Below are 20,491 nucleotides of genomic sequence, written 5' to 3'. Positions count from 1 at the left end.
AAGATCATATCTAATAATCATTATGGGCATAGGGACAAAGAGTCCTGTGGCACCTTATAGACTAACAGAAGTATTGGAGTGTGAGCTTTCATGGGTGAATACCCACTTCATCAGACGCATGTCTGACACATGCATCTGACGAAGTGGATATTCACCCACGAAAGCTTATGCTCCAATACTTCTGTTAGTCTATAAGATGCCACAGGATTCTTTGTAGCTTTTTACAGATCCAGACTAATACAGCTACCCCTCTGATAATTAAGGGCATAGTTTCTGATCACAACCACAAGGCACGGATAACAAAGACTGGGATGACAATGAACTGACAGCAGTTTTGGGGACATTGTTTTGGAGAGCCTGGCAGACAGGGAAGCAGCAGCAATGGGGGTAGAGAAACAGCTGGAAAGTTCAAATAACAAGATGATGGGGTTGGTAGAAGAACCAGAATAGTATAGACCTAGACTGAGCAGCTTCAGCTGTATTGTCTGGCCTAGGAAAAGAGATGCAGCTCCTTGCCAGCAGGCAGAAAGGTGTCTGAATAGGTGGGAATAGGAATGAAAAGGAGGCCCTATGGTAAGGACAGGCAGGCTTGACCTCTGCTAGAAAAGGTGGTAGCAGAGTAGGAAAATTGCAACTAGGGCTGGTCAGGAATTTTTTAACAAACATTTTTTTGTCAGAAAATGCCAGTTCATCAAAATTGAAACTTTTTTGCTGAAACACAATGGTTTTGGTGAAACAAAAGGTCCCTCAGCTCCAGGATGGAAGAGAGTGACTCACCCCAGAATAGCCAGTAACCCACTGCTTAGAGCATTCTCCTAGGGCCCAGGTCCAAGGCTCTGCTCTGCCTGATTTGGCCTAGTGGTTAGCCCGGGCAGAGCAGGGCCTTGAACCTGGTTTTCCTGTATCCCAGATGAGTGCCCTAATGGGAGGTGATGAGTCATCCCTGAACTAGTGCCTGATTAAGCCACACAGGGTGATGAATCATTCCTGTGTTAGGCTCCAGCCAATCCACAAGCCCAGAGCCAGTCTGGTGCCTCTCAGGGCAGGTATATAACTCTCAAAGGAGAAACAGCAGATCAGTTTGCTCAACGTCACTTCATGGCTAGAGACTCTTCCCTACCTGATAGTGCTAACAGACTCCACAAGCCTTAGCCTGCTCCAGCCTCACTCTTGCTCCAACCCTGCTCTGATTCTTGATTCCAGCTCTGACCCCTCTAACATACAAAACTTGGCAAATTTTTTGCACTTCACAATCATTTTCTTTTATACTTGAAAGGGGTCATGTCTATCTTTAAACAATCACAGCATAGCAAGTGAATGGTATATATTTTGTTACAACGAGCACCTGCCTCTGATCGAAAGCATCAGTGTTCAAAACAAATAAAATAAAATACTTCTACACCAACTTGGTACTAAACTTATAGCAATATTCTCCAGAGCTAGCTAACAAAATCTATGAAAACAGCATTACATTGGTCTGCATATTCAGACATTTTAGTTACATTGGCTGCTTATTTTTCTGAACATATTTCAAATAAACTCTGAAAGACCAGCATAAATCAATCATTCAATGCCTGACAGTCTATTCTGCCCTAGAAATGTGCATGCACAGAGATAGGAGGATATAGCCGCCTCACATTATTAGTAGTAATGTGGTGGAGATTTACATATGCTACTCCACTTCAGAAAAAGTATGTTATATCTTTCACCTCTGTAGGAGGTAACTTAAACATTTCAATAAAACCATTGGTATAGAGAAGGTAAATTGGGTCCTCCTATGGGACCTCTCATATAATACATGAACAAGGAGAAGATCACTAAAACTGAAAAGTGATAAATGTAAAATTGATGAGAACAATTTTTTTTACACATACACAATTACATATAAATTATTTTGTGGAACTCATTGTCATGAGATATTATTCAGGGTAAGATCTCAGTAGGTTTGAATGAAAAAAGATCAGACATATGTATATGGATAGTGTATATACCAATCTCATAGAACTGGAAGGGATCTTGAAAGGTCATTGAGTCCAGTCCCCTGCCTTCACAGCAGGACCAAGTACTGTCCCTGACAGATTTTTGCCTCAGATCCCTAAATGGCCCCATGATGTACTGCAGTCTTCTCTCTGGCTGAATCAAAGTGATGCATCACAGGACAAGTAGTCCAGCTGGGGAGCCCATCCCGTATAGAATGGGAGCATGAGACACTCAAACTATAGTTCCTATGAAGCAACATGGCTGCTCAGTTGGACACAGATTCATGTTGAAGTACATTGAAATTAAATGTTTTAGTCCAGTTCAATAAACCAAATAGAAACATTTTGGTTAGCTAATGTCAAAACATTTCACTTAGATTAGAAATGTCTAAATTACATTTTTCTGATTGAAATTTTCCTGAACTTTCAATTCCATGAAAAGTTTTGATATTTCAAATATTCACCCTGATTCAGGATAAAAATAGATGTCAAAATATCAGAATTTTCTACAGGATGGAAATTCTGGTTTTCGACCAGCTCTCCTCAGAACCTCTGAGTTCCACAGCTGTGACCTTAATCACAAAATGGCATATTCTTCCTTGCAGTAGATCATAGCAAAGGAGTAATGCCAGGATTGAAATGCACTCATTTCTCTTAGATTTCTATTGGCACCTAATTCACTCAGGTGTTGTCTACAGCCAAATATACACCTGTTTAGTTATACTGGTGCAAACCTTTGTGTGTACACTCTATATTGGTAAACTGACACAATAATAATAATAAGTAATAATGAGACCACCACCTACCTCTTATATAGAGCTTTTCAACAGAAGATCTCAAAGCGATTTAACAAAAAAGGTCAGAATCGTTATCCCAATTTTCAAACAAATATAAAAATATGAGTGTCCATGCACACAGTTGCACCAGTTAACTAAATCAGTTTAAAATAACACCTTAATTGATTGGTGTAACTTTGTGTGTACAGCAGTCCATAGTATGTCTGTCTCAGTTCTGTAAAATCAGAATAAAAATACATTGTTTCTCCCATATTTTGTCTGTGGTCTATATTTAGACTGTAAGGTCTTCAAGGGCAGAGACTGTGTGTGTAAACTGAGATGTAGCTTCAAGGCACTACCATAATATAAACCCTAAATAAATTAAAGTAGTGCCAATGTGTGAGAGCTGGGGGTTAGCTACAGCCCTCAAACTGCTACAAGGCATACTAACCACCACACAACAATTAGCCTAGAGCCCACATTCTGGGGAAATATACAGAGATGATTTCTTTCTTTCAAGAGAATTGGCCAGCAAAACCAGTGTAATAAAAACCTGGAAAATGGTTTGAGAGACATAATACATGCTTTACATGAGGATTTAAATTAAAAAAAAATTAAGATCTGAATAGTAATTGTGTTTCCATTGCTCTTGTTCTAGATATTTGTATATTCACAGTTGTTCAGCTCTGTTAGCATGGTAATATCTTTTAATTATTATTTTTAGCAGATCAATGCCTATCAAAATAATGACCTTTACAGTAGCGCAGATGTTTCTGACACATTAATAACAGCCACTGTAAATCATGTACCTTTGGACTCTTATTTCAGTTTGCATGTATGTTTTTTTCTTTGCTGATAATAAAATCATCCCAGAAAAATCTTAAACTAGCTTTGCTGATATCCCATAATTTTAAAACTTCATAGTTGAAGATATGTACTTAATATTTTAGTGTTCCCTGCTGTCCAAGATTGTGGTAGTTCTGGACATCATTTCTTCTCTTCTGTTTAAAAAATAAATGAATTAAAATTTAAAAAAAAGTCAGAAACATAGTAACTCAAAATTGAAAATGTCACAAAAATGCTTTTCATGCTGTCAGTAGTCATATCAAATATTATGAGGTTGAAACTCCTAAAATACATGATTACTGTTTCTCAGAAGCCAGGGGAAATATTGTTTAAAATTAACAGAAAAATGAAAATGGATGTGACATGCAACTAACACATATGACTCACAAAGACAATATCGATCTTTGTTTTACAGCATTGTCTGCACATTTTCGTGTCTGTGAGCCATATACAGACTACAAAGGCCGCTACCACTTTGGTTTTCACTGCCCACGTCTTTCTGACAATAAATCTTACATCTTCTGCTGTCACCATAACAACACGGTATTTAAATACTGCTGCAATGAGACAGAATTTCAGACTGTTATGCAGATGAACCTAACGGGGAATGCAGATGGATATATGCATAAGTAAGTAAATGAGTTATAAAGTACTCTTTACCAAATTATTCCTAGTCTAATCACATAATGTAAGATATATTTAATGATGGAAGCAATTAGAATAATTGTACATACACATTTCGTTCCTAGAAGCTCTTCTGTACAAGTCTACTTCTCATGAAAGGGATGTTTACCTTTGCTTCTATAGCTTTGATGCCCATTATATAAATTCCTAAGAGCATGTATGTAAATTTTATAAGCATATAGGCTGTTTCTCCCCCCAAAATTGGACAAAACCGTGTTTAAATGTGTATCTGAAAACCCCAACAAGTGATAGCAAGAGAAAGGCAAGTTGACATTTTTCAGATCATCCCAAATGTTTTGCATGGATAATTGCTATTTTGAATTTGTGCATGTTTTGCATATTAATGACTTGCAATCACTGAGCTTGATCGGCAAAATGCACTTGGTTGTTTAATCACCTTGTCTGCTGCTTGAGATCCTTTTCCACATTCTCTTTTTAAAAGCAGCTCTGTGGCCTATTGTTAAAAATAGAAAATAAGAACTTTTGCAGAAAAACCGACAAGGTAGTAAGTAGATCCTGAATTATGGACTGCCAATGCTGTGGGAGCAAGATTCTCAGGTCCAGACTGGCTCCTTTGCACTACTCAAGCATTCTTGCCATGATTGAATTCTCCTGATGAAGGGTGGAGCTCTCAACTGAGATAAACCCAGCAGAGTCAGCTCCTGGGATAACTGCCCCCCCTCATCCTGGCTTAGGGGCAATGTCAGGGGAGGGAAGGTTTCAGTTTCAGAAGGAGTGGTAGGGAGCGTCATTGCACCAGTTTTCAGCTAGTGTATGATTCTTAGGTCTTGATCATGCACCATTGAAGTCAATGGGAGTTTTGCCATTGACTTCTATGGGAGCAGGGGCAGTGCTGTAGGTCCCTTTGAGATTACATTCTCCTGACATAAATTAGACTATTTTAAGTCTCAGTGGTGCCCGGGCAAGCAGAATCAGAGAGCTAGTTATGCCTCCTTAATAGCCCCCTCACACTACTGTACTGAGAGGGTCTTGTCTACACACAAAGTTGTACCACTGACTATGCCTGTCTAATTAAAACAATACAATACCTCTAGTGTGGTCTCAGTTATATCAGTATTTAAGGTGCTTTATCTCAGTATAGCTTATTCCCATATGAGAAGAAGCTAATACTGGTATAAGAGCATCCACGCTAGATGTCTCAGTTAAAAAAAAAATCAAATCTCTAACCAAAACAACTATACCAGTATAAAAACTGTCCACAGACCAGGCCTTGGATGCATGACAGAATCTAGCCTTATATTTTTACTAAAGCGGTTCACCAGAAACTGTTCACTACCACCAAGTTTGTTACACCTTTAGAGAAAAACTTGCAAAGCATTGTGTGAGGTTCATTCATGGGTTGTTTATTCTTGTGGCCAACTTCAAATTTGTTTAGTTTATTTTGGATTACTTAGGCAATTTAGCTGAAATGTTCTTTAGCCTGTTATTTATGAACAGTGCTCTAAAGAGAGAAATTGGTAGCATATGGGAGAGAGGGTAATTTGGGGTCCCTGTTGGCAATCTAATTTTGTTTTTGTTACTTATAGAAGCCTAGAGCCTTTGATAAGCACCGCTATTTATATATCTAACAATAATAATTAACAAATCATTCAGCTTTGCCAGGGAACGTGTTACTTCCATATTCCTTATGGGTGAAATTCACTCCAGTGCCAAGAACCAGCAAAAGGGTCATGTACCACAGAAGTCCTATTTTCAGGTTTGGACTGGGACTCAGTGGTGCATAAGTTTGTGCTGCACATCTGCACAGGGGTGAATTGTACCCTACATGTGTAAAATCATGCACAGTAGAAGAAGAATTAAAAAGATAGAAGTCCCAGGACCATGACTTGAGCAGTGCTGCAGCTGAGCCAGTCTACCTCTCCTTGAAACCTACTGGACTATCAGGAATGTGAAGGGATTGGTCAGGGTCAGGAAAATGAGTGGAAGCTAGAGCTCTATGAGCAACTCTGGCCGCAGTCTTGAGACTTCCTGGTCAGGAACTCAGACGAGTTCTCCCAGGCAAAAATAACAAAGTCAATTCCCACCCACGCGGTCAGATCATGGAGGGGTAGTTAAACGGCATTAATGAATCTCCTCCTGCCCCTCCCACCTTTTTCTTTTTTATGTGGCATTAATCCTAGCAGGGAAAAAAGGAAACATCTTGCTTTATAGCAGTAATTCTCCAGCTCTTCCTCCCAATCCCTGCCGCTCCTGCTTCAGCCATGTACATTTTTTGTGGAAAGAATACTGACCGCTATGTAGAAGGGGAAGGAGAATCCCGCATTGCTGCTTCCTCCATCCATGTGAAACTTCAGTACTTTCCCCTGCAGCTTTGCCCTCCAGTCTATATAGAGAGCCTTACCCAAAGCCCACTAACTTCAATAGGAGTCTTTCTTATAACTTAAATGAGCTTTTGAACAGGCCCATTGTGAGGAGGGAGGGAGAGTAGCACAGGATATGTCTACACCGCAGCTGGGAGTGAGCCTCCCAGCCCAGGTAGACAGGCTAGCAGCTAGTGAGCTAAAAGTAGCAGTCAAGGTGGTCAGGCTTGACAGCCTGAGCCACAACATCCACACTGCTGTCTGTCTACCTAGACTGAGGCCTGGTCTACATCAGGGTTTTACATCGGTATAACTACATTGCTCAGGGGTGTGAAAAATTCACACCCCTGGGAGACACAGTACAACAAACAAACCCCCGGTGTAAACAGCACTAGGTCGATGGAAGAATTCTTCAGCTGACCTAGCTGCCACCTCTTTAGGAGAATGGTTCTCCCATTGGCATAGGTAGTGTCTACACTGAAGTGCTATAGGTGCAGCTGTGCTGCTGCAGTGTTTTGAGTATAGACAAGCCCTGAGAGGATTGCTCTCAGCTGTAGCATAGACATACCCATAGGGAACTGTGTTAGGACTCTGCTAGTAAGATTAAACATTGTTCTGGTTAACATTTTTTTTGGACTCTAATATAGACAGAGCCAATTTACAATTAAACTACCCTGTCACCAGTGTCCTCTATTAAATGAAAGCCAGCTATGAAAAGGATTGTTTGTGTAGACATAATTTCACACATCATTGAAAGAAGGCTTTCATGAAACATTGTGTCCTCAGTAACTGTGGAGAATGAGGGCGTGAAGAGCAATGAATTTACAGCTGAGGATTGTGGTTTTAAAAGATAACATTGGAGAAATCTTTTTTGCTTTATTTTCCCCCTTCTCCATTCTTAGTACCATCTAAAGGCACATCTTGTTTTATAGTACAATTGTGGAACAAACTAATACAAACAAATGAATTGGAGCCCTTCTCATGGGATTCCAGAAGCTTATATCACTCTTCTAATGTCACATCATATAATGTCAGCCAGGTTCATTTACATTTGTTCTGTTACCATAAAGATTAATACATTTTGGTAGGTGCAGAATATTGGGCTATATCTGGTTAAAACTTTTGATGGCACAGACTTATAGTTTGTAATATCCATTAATATAAGCTGGTAAGAAAAGAATTGCGAGATGTGACAGCAGTTTATTCCATCATTTAAATAGTTTCTGCATTTGGAAAATTCTGCTTTTAGATCAGATCCTCAACTATGATTTGCACTAGCTGTGAGTATCTGGCCACTTTTATTTACCTGGTCAAGATTCCCATCGGCAGAAATTAAGATGTACAGCATATATGAGAGAGTCTCATAACTGAGACATCCCTATGGAGTATTCATTATCCCAGTTAAGAGAAGATGCCATTCGAAAAGGCTTAAGATAAAATACTGTACAGTTTTGAAAAAAATTGATACCCACTGTATTTCATCTTTATTTGCTCTTTATTTCTTCTTCCTTTCATATCATTTCAGCAGCTTTGCTATTAAAAGAATCAGAGCTCAGAAAACAGTTTTTAAACTCATGACACTACTCATACTGTCCCAGCTAAACAGAGGAAGTTATTACCATTCTCTCCCATGGAGAAATCTGTAGGAGGGAAAATCTAATCTGGAAAAATCAGTAAATGTCATTGTATGGCGTTCCAAGGAGTTTCCTGGAAACTCCTCCCTACATCACCCTCTCGGGGGAAGGAGTTTGCAAGTCTACGGAAGGGGAAGGGAGTTTCTGTTCTCTGACCATGAAGATATCACAAGATCTATAGGGAAATCCCAGAGACCTCGGGGTATCAACATGGAGAGCCAGACCCCTCACCCCCATATTATTTCCGGGTCACCCTTCTCCCAGCAACATGGCTTACACAGGAGCAGTGCTGCCATTGGCTCTCTAACATTCTTACCATAGAATCATATAATATTAGGGTTGGACGAGACCTCAGGAGGTCTAGTCCAACCCCCTGCTCGCAGGACCAACCTCAACTAAATCATGCCAGCCAGGGCTTTGTCAAGCCGGGCCTTAAAAACTTCTAAGGATGGAGATTCCACCACCTCCCTAGGTAACCATTCCAGTGCTTCACCACCCTCCTGGTCAAATACTTTTTCCTAATATCCAACTTAGACCTCCCCCACTGCAACTTGAGACCATTTCTCCTTGTTCTGTCATCTGCCACCACTGAGAACAGCCGAGCTCCATCCTTGAAACCGCCCTTCAGGTAGTTGAAGGCTGCTGTCAAATCCCCCCTCACTCTTCTCTTCTGCAGACTAAATAAGCTCAGTTCCCTCAGCCTCTCCTCGTAAGTCATGTGTCCCAGCCCCCTAATCTTTTTTGTTGCCCACTGCTGGACCCTCTCCAATTTGTCCACATCCTTTCTGTAGCAGGGGGCCCAAAACTGGACGCAGTACTCCAGATGTGGCCTCACCAGTTCTGTGAATAGAGGGGAATAATCACTTCCCTGGATCTGCAGGCAGTGCTCCTACTAATGCAGCCCAATATGCCATTAGCCTTCTTGGCAACAAGGGCACACTGTTGACTCATATCCAGCTTCTCATCCACTGTAATCCCCAGGTCCTTTTCCATAAAACTGCCACTTAGCCAGTTGGTCCCCAGCCTATAGCGTGCATGGGATTCTTCAATCCTAAGTGCAGGACTCTGCACTTGTCCTTGTTGAACCTCATCAGATTTCTTTTGGCCCAATCCTCCAATTTGTCTAAGTTACTCTGGACCCTATCCCTGCCCTCCAGTGCATCTACCTCTCTCCCCAGCTTAGTATCATCCGTGAACTTGCTGAGGGTGCAAACCATCTCATCATCCAGATCATTAATGAAGAGGTTGAACAAAACCAGCCCCAAGACCGACTCCTGAGGTACTCTGCTTGATACTGGCTGCCAACTAGACATGGAGCCATTGATCAGTAGCTGTTTAGCCTGATGATCTAGACAGCTTTTTATCCACCTTATAGTCCATTCATCCAATCCATACTTTTGAACTTGTTGGCAAGAATACTGTGGGAGACCGTATCAAAAGGATTGCTAAAGTCAAGATATATCACGTCCACTGCTTTCCCCATATCCACAGAGCCAGTTACCTCATCATAGAAGGCAATCAGGTTGGTCAGGCATGACTTGCCCTTGGTGAATCCATGTTAACTGTTTCTGATCACCTACCTCTCCTCCAAGTGCTTCAAAATGGATTCCTTGAGGACTTGCTCCATGATTTTTCAGGGGACTGAGGTGAGGCTGACTGGTCTGTAGTTCCCCAGATTCTCCTCCTTCCCTTTTTTTAAAGACGGGCACTATATTTGCCTTTTTCTAATCTTCCAGGACCTCCCCCGATCACCAGGAGTTTTCAAAGATAATGGCGAATGGCTCTGCAATCACATCAGCCAACTCCCTCAGCATTGCATCCAGCCCATGTGCATGTCCAACTTTTCTAAATAATCCTTAATCTGTTCTTTCACTACCAAGGGCTGCTCATTTCCTCCCCATACGGTGCTGCCCAGTGCAGCAGTCTGGGAGATGACCTTGTCTGTGAAGACCAAGGCAAAAAAAGCATTGAGTACTTCAGTTTTTTCCACATCATCTGTCACTAGGTTTCCTCCCCCATTCAGTAAATGTTCCACACTTTCCCTGACCTTCTTCTTCTTGCTAACTTACCTGTAGAAAACCTTCGTGTTACCCTTCACATCCCTTACTAGCTGCAACTCCATTTGTGCGTTGGCTTTCCTGATTACATCCCTGCATGGTCGAGCAATATTTTTATACTCCTCCCTACTCACCAATTAACGCTCTCCCCAGTGCTGAGCAGAAAATCCCAACGTGTTAATTAGAGCATAGTGAATAATGGATTTTTTCAGTTCAGGGGAGGAACAGAAAAAAAAATCTGGTTTGATTTGAACCAAAACCAATGTTTTCAAACATTTTCATCAAATCAACACATCAAAAAAGAAACATTTCAGATTGACTCAAAGTGAATTTTTTTGGTTTTTCAATTTGCTTGAAGTTGATCAAAATGCTTCAGTCAACTCTAAACAAACTTTTTTTTCAGTTTTTTATTTCAATTCAGCCTTTTTCATGTGTTTTCACCCTTTCAATTCAGCCTTTTTCATGTGTTTTCACCCTTTTAAAAAATTGGCTGAATTTGAATTTGAAACACTGTTTCAAAATGAAAAGTTAAAAGAAAATGTTTTGAAACAAAAATTTTTACTTTGAATTTTTTTCCCCAGCTGAAACTATTAGTCAAATTCAGTTCAAATACATGAATAGTTTCGGAGTATCAGAAAATGCATTTTTGATGCCAAAAAAAAAAATCTGCTGAAAAAATGTCACCCAGCATCAATGTTAAAACATTAAGGGCCAAATTCTGAGCTTGGTGTAAATTGGTGCAGCTCCAGTGAAATCAGTGGCGCTGTGCCAGTTTATACCCAGGAGAGAATTTGGACCTTTGTCTTCTGAGAATTTAATATGAAATTCTACAGGTTTGTCAGAGTTCAGTACTTGTAACATGTCTGTTCCCTGGCTTCACGCCTCTGACTGGGCAGTTCCTCTATTCACTGCTCCTAGCCACAAACCCTGACTGCGTGGGGTTTTTTGCAGCACAGAGGGGCTTTGCAGCATAGAGGTTCAGTGAAAGAGGTAATGATGCCAGTCTAGCTCAGCTCCCTTTCCTCTGACAGTTTTGAGGCATTATAACAGAATTGTCACCACTTTAGTTCCCGCCACTTTACGCAATCAAGGGGATAATCTAGGCAACTGTCATTAGGCTAAATCAGCTCCCTGGGAGGTGTCCTGATAAAGCAACCATAAGTGTTTGTAGGCTCCTGCAACCCTTCTGCAAACAGAAGGGAATGGAAGTTTTGCCCACATAGAGTCTGTAAGATTAGATGTTAAGTAGAGTGTACGCTTATTGCAAGGGATTAATGAGAGCTAAGATTAGTGATTCTTGCTATGTATAGTACTGTGTTCAATACATACATTTCCTCTGGTCTCATGTAAGATCAGAGATCAAAATAATAAAATATAAATGTGTGCATGTACATATACCCATACAAAGGGCACACATAGTATATATCCAGCATCTCCTTCAGAACCTATTGTTTAAATGCTTCCCAGCTTGTGGGTTCTTACTTGCAGCCAGATTCTGCGAGCCTTTTTCATCCTGAGTAATAATTTACACCACAAATAGCCCTGTTGGCTTCAATGCTAACATCAGCGGCGTTATATATGTGGTCAGATTTGGATTGATGTTACTACAAATGGCCCCGTGTAATTGTGAGTACAAGATACCAGAGAAAATGATACCTAAATATATTTATTAACCTTATTCAGCTATATTGTATGCAGATAAACCCTAATTATTGGTTAAAAACAGTGACAATGGTTCAGTTACAATAATGCCACAGGGCTGTAGCTAAAAAGGAACATGCTTTAGTCCAAAGTTTTGGGACTCCACTTATGAAATGTGCAGCAGGGTGGAGGTGAGGGTAGTTAAGAGACTTGACTCGGACCCAGGAGAGTGGGTTTCAATTCAGCAAACTTCCTTTGTGACTTCCTTGGGCAAGTCATTTGGTTTATCTGTGCCTCAGTTTCCCCACTTGTAATATGAGAATTATAGCACTTTGCTACTTCAGATAGGATTTAGTGAGGCTAAATAACATTAATGTATGTGATGTGCTCAGATACTACAGTGAGAGTGGCCATAAAACCACATGGGAAGACAGATCTAATTCTGCCTCCCCACTGCATCATGTTTTGCTTTCTTGCTTTTGCATACAGTACAAATGCAAATTTGAGGATAATAAACTTGAGGATAATAAGAAAAATGCAGTAAAAGTAACGAACAGTGTAGGCTTTGTTGGGAAAGTAGGCCCAGGCTGTGATTTTCAAAACAGCCTAAGAAAATGAGGTATGAATTTTACTGGGAGCTGGGCACCTTGTTTCCTTAGTCTCTTTTACAAAACCCAGCCTTCGTATTCTACTATTTCAGAGCTTTTTGTAATTGTAATAATTGGAGATATACCAATCTCCTCGAACTGGAAGGGACCTTGTAAGGTCACCAATCAAGTCCAGCCCCCTGCCTTCACTAGCAGGACCAATTTTTGCCCCAGATCCCTAAGTAGCCCCCTCAAGGATTGAACTCACAACCCTTCGAGAGGGTTTGGTCTGAATCTAGTCCTTTTATCTCTATATTCTGTTGGAATGAATGGGAAAACTAGAGTGAGAGTTCTGTAAAGCAGTGGCCTTAAAACTTGCATCCAGAGTCTAAACAGTAATACAAGAATTCCTTTCTCAAACTGACTGGGGGGAAACCCCTGTGATCAATATAAATGATCCTGAACTTAATTTTCTCAGGTAGGAGTAGATTATCTTGGGAGGATACAATACTGGACATAGTACCTCATCCAATATGTTTTGAATGTGGCACTGTTCATGGAGTAAGGTATTACCCAACATGAGTAAGTGGCAGAATCTGGCTCTAATAAATATCTCTGCTCTCTTGAGGCTTCATTCAAAGCCTCTTGAAGACAATGGAAAAAATCCTTTTGACTTCAATGAACTTTGGTTCAGGTCCTTGAAAGAGCAGCTTTGCATTATTCATTAACTCAACCATTTAAATGGTGAATTAGTTTCAAAATGTACAGTATGTACATGACCCTTAAGGTAGACTACATATGCTAGATTAAAACTCGATGTAATGAGCTGTACATGTGCTTACATGAGATCTGAATGTGTCTGTTCTGTTCCTGTGGACTAGAAGGGCATTATAACTACAGATTACACACTGTTGCAACTAATGTTCTAGCTTGCATCTGTTTTAATTAATCTGCAGAAGAGCAACTTGGAATTGTTAGATAAATGAATGCTGGTCTCTAACCTGGTTACATTACAGTTTAGATCACTCACACCATTGGATCTCTTTTCCATGTGTTTTAAAAAAAAAGTTAAGGCTTTTGCTAAGGACATCCAATCGGTGCTCTGTGAGTCTTTCAATACAGAGAACTTTTGAGGTGATGTTAGTTTGTAGTCGACTATAGCCCACATACCCATATGAGAGTGAGAACTGTTACAAAGCTGCATGAATAGTATTTGAACTCAGCAGCATGGAGAAAACAGGCTAAAGTAGCAGAATGTCTAGCAAAGCGCTCGCTAACTTCAACGGGAGAATGTAGAGGTTCTATATTAGATTGCCCCTGTAGTGCTGAAAATGTATTTAATTATGCTCCAGCCGTTTATGAAAAGTTTTACTTCTCTTTTAATATACTGCAAGAATTCTGTGAGCTTTTCAAAAAAACAGCTGAATTCTTTTCCCCAAAAGTTCCTGTTCAAGTGAAGCGGGATACATTTGGGGTGCTGTGTCAGCAGCAGCCAAAAGGGACACACTTTTGACAATTAAATTATGGACATGGTTTGGTTATGTGGTTTTCTGAAATACATCACATATGTGAAGTTTCCAAAAGATGATTCCCACTGTCTTTGTTCTTTAAAAAAAGTAGGGTTCATGGGCTGAACACATACAATGCATAATTTCTTTGGAAAGATATGAGAGATTGACAAAGCTATGGACATCTGAAACGAGCCCTTTAAAGTGGAAATGTTTGAGTGATTTTTACCTATGGGCATGCCTGTACCCTGTAATTTCATACAACTCTGATTAACCAAAACTCATAGTTCACCAAGTTTTAGTAAATGTCCCCTGTGATCGTCCTATATCCTCGTATTTGCTGTGGTCCTTGTCCCTCAAGCTCTGAGCAAACCTCTTCTCTTAACCTAGCATGTCCAGTTTTCTGAAACAGTTATTTAAAGTGGTTAGATGTCCCTCAGGATCTCTAGCTAATAGAGACTGTATACATATCAACTGAGCTTAAGCCCTGGCCCCAAAGATAGTTAGGCATCTACCTCCATTTGGGATTCACAACAATTAATCTCTCCTGGAGTTAGAGACCTAAGCCAGGTCAGCCCTTTCTCATGAAAAACGAGTGGTGGGGAGACAATAGAGACAGAGAGTGAGAGAGACCATCTACCCTTTGTAGCCAATAGCCCAGTGGTGAGGCACTCACCTGGGATGTGGGAGACACGGCCACCCAGAGCGGGGGGCAAGTGAGGCAATTTGCCCCAGACCCTGGGCCCCGCAGGGGACCCCTCGAGCCCTGGTCCGGCAGTGGTCCACGTCTTCAGCCGGCATTTCGGTGGGGGGGGCCCTTCAGTGCTGCCAAAGACGCGGAGCGACTGAAGGGCCCTGTGCTGCCAAAATGCCGCCAAAGACCCGGACCGCTGCCGGGTGAGTACATGCGCCGCAGCTCCCCCGCTTTGCCCCAGACCCCCTGAATCCTCTGGGCGGCCCTGGTGGGAGACCTGTTTCTAAATCTCCACTCTGCTGAATTTGGAGCAGGGACTTAATTAGGGTCTCCCATATCCCAAGTGACTGACACTTTTGATGGTATCTCACCAGTCTATAGTGTCAATCTCTCTTTGGGCCAATTAATATTTAATTATTTATACAAAGCAGAACATCTTCAACAGAAGAGATCGCGAGAGATCCACAGCAGAATACCCTGGGGGTTAGAGCACTCTCCTGAAGGGGGTGTGGAGAGGGAGACCTGGTTTCCAAGACTCTTCTCCAAATCAGGCAGAGTGGGGATTTGAAAACAGCTCTCCCACAGTCCAGGTGATCCTAATCACTGGGCGACTGGGTATTCTGGGATGCACGCGCACACACACAATTCCTGAGCTGGTCACCCCAGCTGTCATTTGTGCGGGGCTCTGAGCAGGCCTGTCCCCGTAGGTGAGATGGGTGGGGGAACATCTAGGGTGAGAATCCTGCCAGGGCTTAGGTGTGAGCTGGGGTGCCAAGCAGTCAGCACCATTAGGACTTAGGCAGTTTTGATCATGCCCACCAGAAGAAGAGGGGTTTTGAGGATCTCAGTGGTGCCTAAATGTTGGACTGAGGAGCCTACAGTGGCAGTTAGGTGCTTAAGTCACTTTATGGATTTAGCCTTTGGATACCACGCTGATGGGCTCTCTAGAAAACGTAAAGGTAGCTCTGGGGACCTTTCTTTCTGTAACATATATGATAAATAGAATTAGGAAAGGTCACACATAAGAAGTACACATGTCAAAAGAGTCACTCGTCCTCAGTTATACAGGTATCTAACCATCATCAGCCATCTGTGTATGGTTGAGAGAAAGAATCTGAAATGCATTACTACTGTAATTATCAGCCCTGTCCAGAAAACAACTCTCTCCCTGGCTGTTTGCCTACGTATAAATTATACAGCTGCATCAAGCTGTTTGCAAGTGTTTTTAAAAAAGACAGAATTGTAGATTCCCCCATTTTTTCACATAGGCTCATGTACGCCAAGTAGAAGCTACTGATTCTGATTTTTTTAAAAATGCTCTGGTCCAATCCTACTTGCTAGGTGACTGAAGAGTCTAGGGATCTGGTGCAAAATTATCTTGGAAGGAGGAACAACAAAAGTGACTGTCCTTTTTGTATCTAAGGTCCAATGTAAAAATCTCAGTAGGCTTCTGAAACTGGAAGGGGTGGAGATAAATGAGAAAGGTATTTCCCACTCTCACATGTCCTGATTCAAAGTCCACTGAAGTTACTCATGATAAGTCTACACTGCAGTTAGACACCTCCCAGGCCAGCTGACTCAAGCTCACAGGGCTCAGGCTAATAGGCTGCTTAACTGTGGTGTAGACACTCTGGGACTCTCCCACCTGAATATCTATACCACAGTTTAACAGCCCCTTAGCCCGAGCCCTGCGAGACCGAGTCAACTGGCACAGGCCAGCCCTGGGTGTTTAATTGCAATGTAGACATACCCTCTGAGGCTATATGTCAGTATAGTTTATGTCACTGAGGGGTGTGAGTAAGCCACTCCCCTGAGTGACAGAAGTTACATCGACCTAAGCACTAGTATGGACAGATTCTCCTGCTGACATAGCTACCACCACTCGTTGAGGGCGGATTAATTAAATCAACGGAGAGCTCTCTCCCACTGGCTTAGAGAGGCTACACTAGAGAGCTTACAGCGGTGCAGCTGCATCAGTGCAGCTGTAATTTCTCTAGTGTAGCCATAGGCTTGGTCTTTTCACTGACTTCAAATGGACTGTGGATCAAGCCTATACTGTATTAGAATGAAAGCCAAAGTATTGGGTCATTGAGCTTTCCTAATAGGCCAATGTGTTAACCTGCTTCTAGTTAGTAGGTTAAAGAACACTGTCAGGTAATTTATGCTCCAGATTTAGGTATTGTATTATTAAAATTAATGATGGGCCTGAATAGGAACCTTCAAAATGAAAACCTTTGCACTTCTTAGGAAGACACAAAGGAACGAAGATAGAGAACATGATTTCAAATCTGAACAATAACACTCATCAGAATTGCTTGACTAGGGAATTTATGTAATGAACTGAATCGAAATAGCCCTGAATCTTACTGAGATTTGAAATCCACCATAAACCTGGATGTGAATATTGGTGTAAATGTTAATGGAAATTAAAATATTTCCTTGCAACCCAGATAATGCATCCACGTGAAAGCACAGGAGAACTAGAGAGTAGTGAAACTAACTAGAAATGTGAAACTTAGAGCTTGTCTACCTGGCTTCACAGTGCACACTACAGGGATGGGAGCTGCAGTGCACACTGAATGTTAGCTGCCTGGTGCAGACCCTGCTAGCACGAACTAGAAGGTACCTAGTTCGCATTAATGTAGTTCTGTTTCAAATAGGATTATGTTAACCTGAACCCTTTGGTGCATGCTGCAATTCACATGTCTGCAGTGTGCACTACGGGGCCAGGTAGACAAACCCTCCAAGGAAAAAACAGTCCCCTGAACTGAGAATGAAACTGAGCTGTTCTGATTCCCAGTTCACTGGGCTGTCTGGTACACCTCATTGTCTCCCAACAATGCACAATACATAATCTTACACATTTTTTCATAGTATTGTTTTTTCTTGATGCATGTGAAAGCTTTAATTTCAATATTATGTGTATTAAAGTTAATATTTTGCACCATCATAATGTGTAACAAACCATACCAATGTATGGAGTTTCTCCCTGTGAACAACCCATATAATTTATTAATTGCCTGTGATTTGCACAAGGCTTCTTCAACAATGCTGTTGTCCCACTATATCTTAATTAAAATAATGCAGTTTCATTTTTGTACTTGTCAGAAACAGCTGTTATTTACAAGGAACAGATGGAGAACCCACATACAGCATGATTAATAAATTGTTGCTTTAAATTGAAGTGCTCAAAATAGACCTAATTTTTCACTAAGCGAGTTTTAATGGACAAAACAAATGCCTAAACACAACCATTAAAACGTCCATATGAAACAACTAGAAGAAAAGGTAATGTTCCTGCCTCCAAGTTCTTGCTAGCATATAAATGACACGATTTCTAACTTTATGGAAACAAAAATACATTTTCCTTCCCACTGTGGGCCAAATTCTGTTCCCAGAAGTGGGTCCTGGTGACTTCAGTGAGATTCAATGATTACAATGAATAGGAGCTCATCCTGAATCCTTCACACCTGACTCCCCTTGCATTTTCTAATGGAGTGAGTCCAGAGTTTTACCAGTGTAAACAAGAGTATATCCACTGAAAAATCAGGAGCATTGAAAATCTTTGCCCAAACCTCTCAGGTTATATTTTAGGCTCCAGTCCTGCAAAGACTTACAAAAATTACCAGGGCCTACTCGTAGTTCATAAAGTTAAGCACATGCACAAGTCTTCACAGGAATAGGCCTTTTAGAGGATCAGATGGGATTTTCAAAAACACTCAGCACTGGTCTACCTCTATTCCCACCGAAGATTTAATACTAAACTCTATTGGAAATCCCAGCCTTAAACACCCAGTGTTTATTTGTAATTTTAAAACTACACGCTCATAGGACCCATTAAGGGGCCTGTTCTTCCTCTCTTTAGCACCTGCTTTATTCCAGTGTTACTTCATTGAAGTGACTAAAGTTTACACTAGTGTAAATCCATAATAAATGAGAGGTGAATTGGGCCCTTTAAATCTTGATGTGATAGGAACTCAGAATTGTACCTGAAATTTTTATTTAAAACAAAATTAAAAAGTTATATGAGCATGTTCTTGAATCTTTTGTCTCCTATTTCCTGGATAACAAAATCTGCCTTCAAAATGCTTTCATTTTTTGATTGCCTTTTAAGGCAAATTGTGGTGTCCAGCCATAATCTGTGTGACACACTGGACAACAGTGTGTGTGTGTGTTTAGAATAACATAGAAATGTACACAACTGATAATGCAGTTTCATTATGTGATAACTTTGCTGGAAGCGTTGACAGAAATACAGGAAGCAAGCATTGTGTTTGCAGGCTAGCACAGTAAATCTCGGGTAGCTATAACATGCTACATTGGTTCACAAGCACATGTTTTTGGACTTTGAATCATACCACTACTTAGTCTTTAGATATTTATTTAATTTAAGATCCTGAACCTGAACCCTAACAGAGGCAAAATTCCCCTTGAGAGACTCCCATTGACTTCAGTGGGAGATGGGTCAGGCCCATAGTGCAATAGATTTCCCCCCTCCCACCCCCCCCTCCATCTTTACAAACATATAAAAAGAAGTCGGACCCTGCCTTGAACTGCTTACAAAGACTCCGCCCCCTTCAACCAGAATAGCTTAATGAAGTAAGTCACTGAATACAGAGCTAGGTTGAGGATGGTATACCATTTTTGTGAAGGATTTTTGAGATTTTTTTGAAATTTGGCTTCGTCCCAAATCAGATTGAAAACCAAACATTTCAAAATTCTCAAGGAAGGAAAAATTCTGGAAACAAAACATTTTGTTTCAACTTCAACTTTTTTGTTTTGCATTATATGTCATTAATACAAAGTATTTAACCATTCAAAACAGTCATTTCAAAACACAAATTCCAAATAGTTTCTTCTGAAACTGTCAGAATGGGACATGTCAACATTGTTAGCATTTTTCCTGGTTTTTCTTCCATCACAACATTTGGGGGAAATCAACCCAATTTGACAGAACACTTAGATTTCAGCAGAACTGCACATTCTGTGTGGTTCTGTCAAAGTTTCTCTCAGCAGCTGTAACTGAATACATTCATTGCTTTCACTGCTTTCAACAGGGTGCTGGTGGGTAAATGGCAGGGTTAGATAATTTGGAATTCCCATAAATGATGTATGCCTACAGCATTACTTGGGTTTTCAAGACTCTGCATCTCTATCTACTTCCTCTTTTGCTTCTTTTTCTTTTCCCACTCTCTACCCTGCACCAGCCCTTTTGTCTGGAACAACCTTCCTCCCCCATACACCTAGCAGCCTCCATTCTCCCACTTTAAATTCCTCCTCAAAACCTGCACGTTTGTTCTAGCCTAATTCTTTCCCAATCCCCAGGCTCCCATACCAAATGCCAATAGACCTAACAATCAGGATTAAAAAAAAAACAAAAAATGCTAAACTTGCTGTCTCAACAGTGTTTTCCACTCTCCTTTGCTTTTATCTCCCTACTATTCTCTCTCACTTTATTTGATATCTTTACTCATTCTGTTCTGTCTTTATTCAATTAAGCTTTTTGTGACACTTTTGTTATAAGCCAATGGCAGGGTGGTAACTATCCTGATCCTTACTTTTATATATATATATATGTAATATATTATAGCTATGTCAACATTTACACGTAAGTCTACTATGTGTTTTCACCTCTATACTCATTGAATGAATTCTATTATAAAATCACTGCTCTTTGCAATGTTGAGTTTTGATGTACTTTATACTAGTGAATTGCAGCATTTTGGGTAACTACTCTCTTAACCCTACTCTACCAAAAATACCT

The 20,491-nt window shown here is 40.8% G+C and overlaps 1 protein-coding gene and 1 long non-coding RNA gene across 3 annotated transcripts in view; one reads left to right on the top strand and one right to left on the bottom strand.

Moving 5' to 3' along the window:
• LOC123368522 overlaps nucleotides 1-20,491 on the bottom strand; it is an 80,274-nt gene that overhangs the window by 4,640 nt on the left and 55,143 nt on the right. Inside the window, exon 3 of the long non-coding RNA XR_006578807.1 lies at nucleotides 3,694-3,756. This is a non-coding gene — a long non-coding RNA (uncharacterized LOC123368522). The remainder of the gene's footprint in view (nucleotides 1-3,693; nucleotides 3,757-20,491) is intronic.
• SHISAL1 (shisa like 1) overlaps nucleotides 1-20,491 on the top strand; it is a 366,253-nt gene that overhangs the window by 329,206 nt on the left and 16,556 nt on the right. For both annotated transcript variants that reach the window (XM_045013359.1, XM_045013367.1), the window contains one exon: nucleotides 4,017-4,230. In XM_045013359.1, coding sequence (XP_044869294.1) covers nucleotides 4,017-4,230 — 214 coding nt within the window. The remainder of the gene's footprint in view (nucleotides 1-4,016; nucleotides 4,231-20,491) is intronic.

This window comes from Mauremys mutica, chromosome 1, assembly GCF_020497125.1.
Source record: "Mauremys mutica isolate MM-2020 ecotype Southern chromosome 1, ASM2049712v1, whole genome shotgun sequence".
In the NCBI taxonomy this organism is placed as follows: domain Eukaryota; kingdom Metazoa; phylum Chordata; order Testudines; family Geoemydidae; genus Mauremys; species Mauremys mutica.
This window is presented reverse-complemented; position numbering and strand designations above follow the sequence as displayed.